General features: G+C 38.8%; 1 protein-coding gene across 1 annotated transcript; it reads left to right on the top strand.

Moving 5' to 3' along the window:
• Positions 1-472: 472 nt before the first annotated feature.
• Positions 473-2744, top strand: LOC148205558 (homeobox-leucine zipper protein ATHB-16-like). Its single transcript, XM_088103475.1, has 3 exons — positions 473-1012; positions 1309-1682; positions 1849-2744. Exons 1-3 carry the CDS (start codon positions 952-954, stop codon positions 2326-2328), a joined length of 915 nt encoding a protein of 304 aa, XP_087959601.1. The 5' UTR covers positions 473-951; the 3' UTR covers positions 2329-2744.
• Positions 2745-2981: the final 237 nt, after the last annotated feature.

Genomic DNA, 2981 nt, shown 5'->3' with positions numbered 1-2981 from the left:
ACTCGTTCAATTTTAAAATGCATTTATAAAAAGTATACTTAAAAATTGTTCGATTTTAAAATTTGGATAAATATGTAGATAGAAATTTTCATCTTTAATGAAAACATGTAATAATACTATTAAAAGAAATGTTAAAATTAGACATATTTATTTGATTGATAAGAAGAATAAATTATTATTACTTGGGTGACGTAAGAAACCTTAAGCCGGCTTAAACAGTGGACGCAAGCTGCCGAAAGCCACGCCGTTTCCATTTTCATCTGTCCACACTCTGCGCTACCTCCCAAATACCGCTCCTCGAGGAAACTCAAGCTTAACCGGCTAACTCGGTACCCAAAAAAGTTGCATTTGGGTTGAATTTGGGTTCATTTCATAGCCAACCGCAGTAGCAGTCACTTAACCCCAGTCAGATTTTAACCAAGGGTGGTTTATTTAAAGACACAAACTCTCACCTAAGCTCGCCTGTGAACTTGTTCACCCTTCTCCTCACTCCTCACTCCTCACTCACCCTTCGTTTTCTTCATTTTCTTCATTTTTCTCTTCCTCTTTCTCTTCACTGTAACTCTTCCCCACCCATCACACTTCATCACTGATGATGTAGATAGAGAGTGAAAACAGACCACTGTGTCCACTCCGAAAGAGATTGCTCACTCCTACTTCCTTCGTCTTGGAATTGTTTGATTCATGGGTGAAGAGGGAGAAGAGGTGTCAATAGAGAAGGAACAAAGCATGGGAGTTTATGCAAATGAGTGGTTCTGTACTACTTCCTCTGCAAATTGGCCTCTTTTAAGACACCACAATTCATCTTCAATGCCTCCCTTTAAGTAAAACACGAAAACAAAACGAACCTTTTCTCACCTTTTCTTCTTAGATCTTAATATACATTGCCTAAACAAAATAAAGGGATCAAATTTAAGCTCCTTGATCTAATAAGATCCGTGCTTTGCACTCATGAAGAGACTTGGCAGCTCCGATTCTCTGGGTGCTCTCATGACCATTTGTCCACCAACAGGTTAATTCAATTAAAGCTTCGTTTTTTATTTTTTTTTTCTCAAATTAATTCAGACAGATATAGATCCATGATGCGTGTTTCGTGTTTGTGACTTGTCTTGTCTCGAACTTTTTTTGTGATCAACCACACCAATTACAAACCTTTCCTGTTTTTTAAATCACCCCAAATTCCTTATTCTGTACTTTGTTTTTGCATTACAATTTACAACTCATCGTGTTATGCTGTGTGCGTTTGTTTCAAGGGACAAACAACAAAACCAGTCGCACTAACCATGATTATGTCCGATTTGCATTCAGACGAACACAGTCCGAGGAACAACCACGTGTATGGCAGGGAGTTCCAGTCTATGTTGGAAGGACTAGACGATGAAGGGTGTGTGGAGGAACCAGGACACCACGCCGAGAAGAAACGAAGACTGAGCGTGGATCAGGTGAAAGCTTTGGAGAAGAACTTCGAAGTAGAGAACAAACTCGAACCTGACAGAAAGGTGAAGCTGGCACAAGAACTTGGCTTGCAACCAAGACAAGTTGCGGTTTGGTTCCAAAACCGTCGAGCCAGATGGAAAACGAAGCAATTGGAAAGAGACTATGGAGTCCTCAAAGCCAATTATGATTCCCTCAAACTTAATTACGACACCCTTCAACAAGACAACGAAGCCTTACTCAAAGAGGTAGAATCTCGTCAGTCTAGAATAAAAAAGAAATCAAACAAACAAACAAGCAAACAATTTGCATTCATCACTAATTTATTAGCTTTTTAAAGTTTTGTCTTTAATTTTTAGTAGGGGAGTTCTTTTCTGGAAAGAGTATTAAAAGGTTGGTTTGTTGTGTTGGCAGATAAAGGAATTGAAATCAAGGTTGCTGCTGCAAGAAGAGAGCAACACTGAAAGCGATGTTTCGGTGAAGGAAGAGATGATAACACTGCAAGATAGTAACCCACTTTGTGAAACCGCCATTCCTGGATCCGAATCTAAGGAGTTGAGTTACGAATGCTTCAACAAGAGTGATGAAGTTTTAGGGGCTTTCAAAGACGGGTCTTCCGACAGCGACTCCAGCGCGATCTTGAACGAAGAGAATGCCAACAACAACGACAACAGTCCCAACAACGGGACGATTTCGTCTTCTGGGGTTATGCAAAGTCAGAGCTTTTTGTCATCGTCTTCTCCGATGAACTGTTTCCAGTTCCAGAAACAGTTTCCGACGCAGTACGTGAAGATGGAGGAGCATAATTTTCTGAGCGCGGACGAGGCGTGCAATTTCTTCGCGGATGAACAAGCGCCCACGCTGCAGTGGTACTGTTCAGAGGAGTGGAGTTAAGAAGATGAACACAGAAAGAAAAAAAAAGGAAGAAGATGAAGAAGAAGAAAAATCATGGCCACCTTTTTGAGATGAGGATTAGAGAGAAGAATAAGGCATTATTTTGCAGGGTGTATAGTAATGGAGAAAGAAGCTTTGTAAAAAGGGAAAGGGTTGCATGGTGAAGACTGCAGAAGTGAGAGAAACTGAAGAGTTTGAGAGAGAGAAGAAGGGGTTACAGGAACAGGGTGGGGTCGGAGAAGAGAGGTTGATGACGAGAAAAGGGTAAAAATAATAATAATCATCAATCTCTCGGGCGTGCGGGTAATTTATGAATAATAATAATAATAATGATTAGGTCCTAATGAAATCAAATCTATCTATCTATCTATGCTGTAAAAAAATCCACAATTCACCTGTCTCTGCTTTCACCTTTCTTTTTCTCTCTCACCATTTTTCTATTATAAGCTTCTTCTTGTATTATCTAGATTTATTTGCCTTTTTATTTTATAAAAAAGAAAACATAGTAATTTTAAAGGTTAAAATTATATATTTCGGGGTTTTCCAAGAACATTTAGATGCACTTGAGTGTGTTTTTATATTATATATAACCATAATTTCGACTTTATTTTCAAAAATCACATCAAACTTTCATGTTTGTTTTATTCGAACTA

The sequence above is a fragment of the Vigna umbellata genome, chromosome 1 (genome assembly GCF_029865625.1).
Source record: "Vigna umbellata cultivar VRB3 chromosome 1, Vumbellata_1.0, whole genome shotgun sequence".
Classification (NCBI taxonomy): domain Eukaryota; kingdom Viridiplantae; phylum Streptophyta; class Magnoliopsida; order Fabales; family Fabaceae; genus Vigna; species Vigna umbellata.
The sequence above is the reverse complement of the archived record's forward strand: the minus strand, read 5'-3'. Positions and strand labels throughout refer to the sequence as shown.

Bases quoted from the DNA above. Each gene is read 5' to 3' on its own strand.
- LOC148205558 (XM_088103475.1), top strand. From the start codon at position 952: ATGAAGAGACTTGGCAGCTCCGATTCTCTGGGTGCTCTCATGACCATT. The intron at 1,013-1,308 runs GTTAATTCAATT...ATTTGCATTCAG, and splicing joins GACCATTTGTCCACCAACAG to ACGAACACAGTCCGAGGAAC. The intron at 1,683-1,848 runs GTAGAATCTCGT...TTGTGTTGGCAG, and splicing joins ACGAAGCCTTACTCAAAGAG to ATAAAGGAATTGAAATCAAG.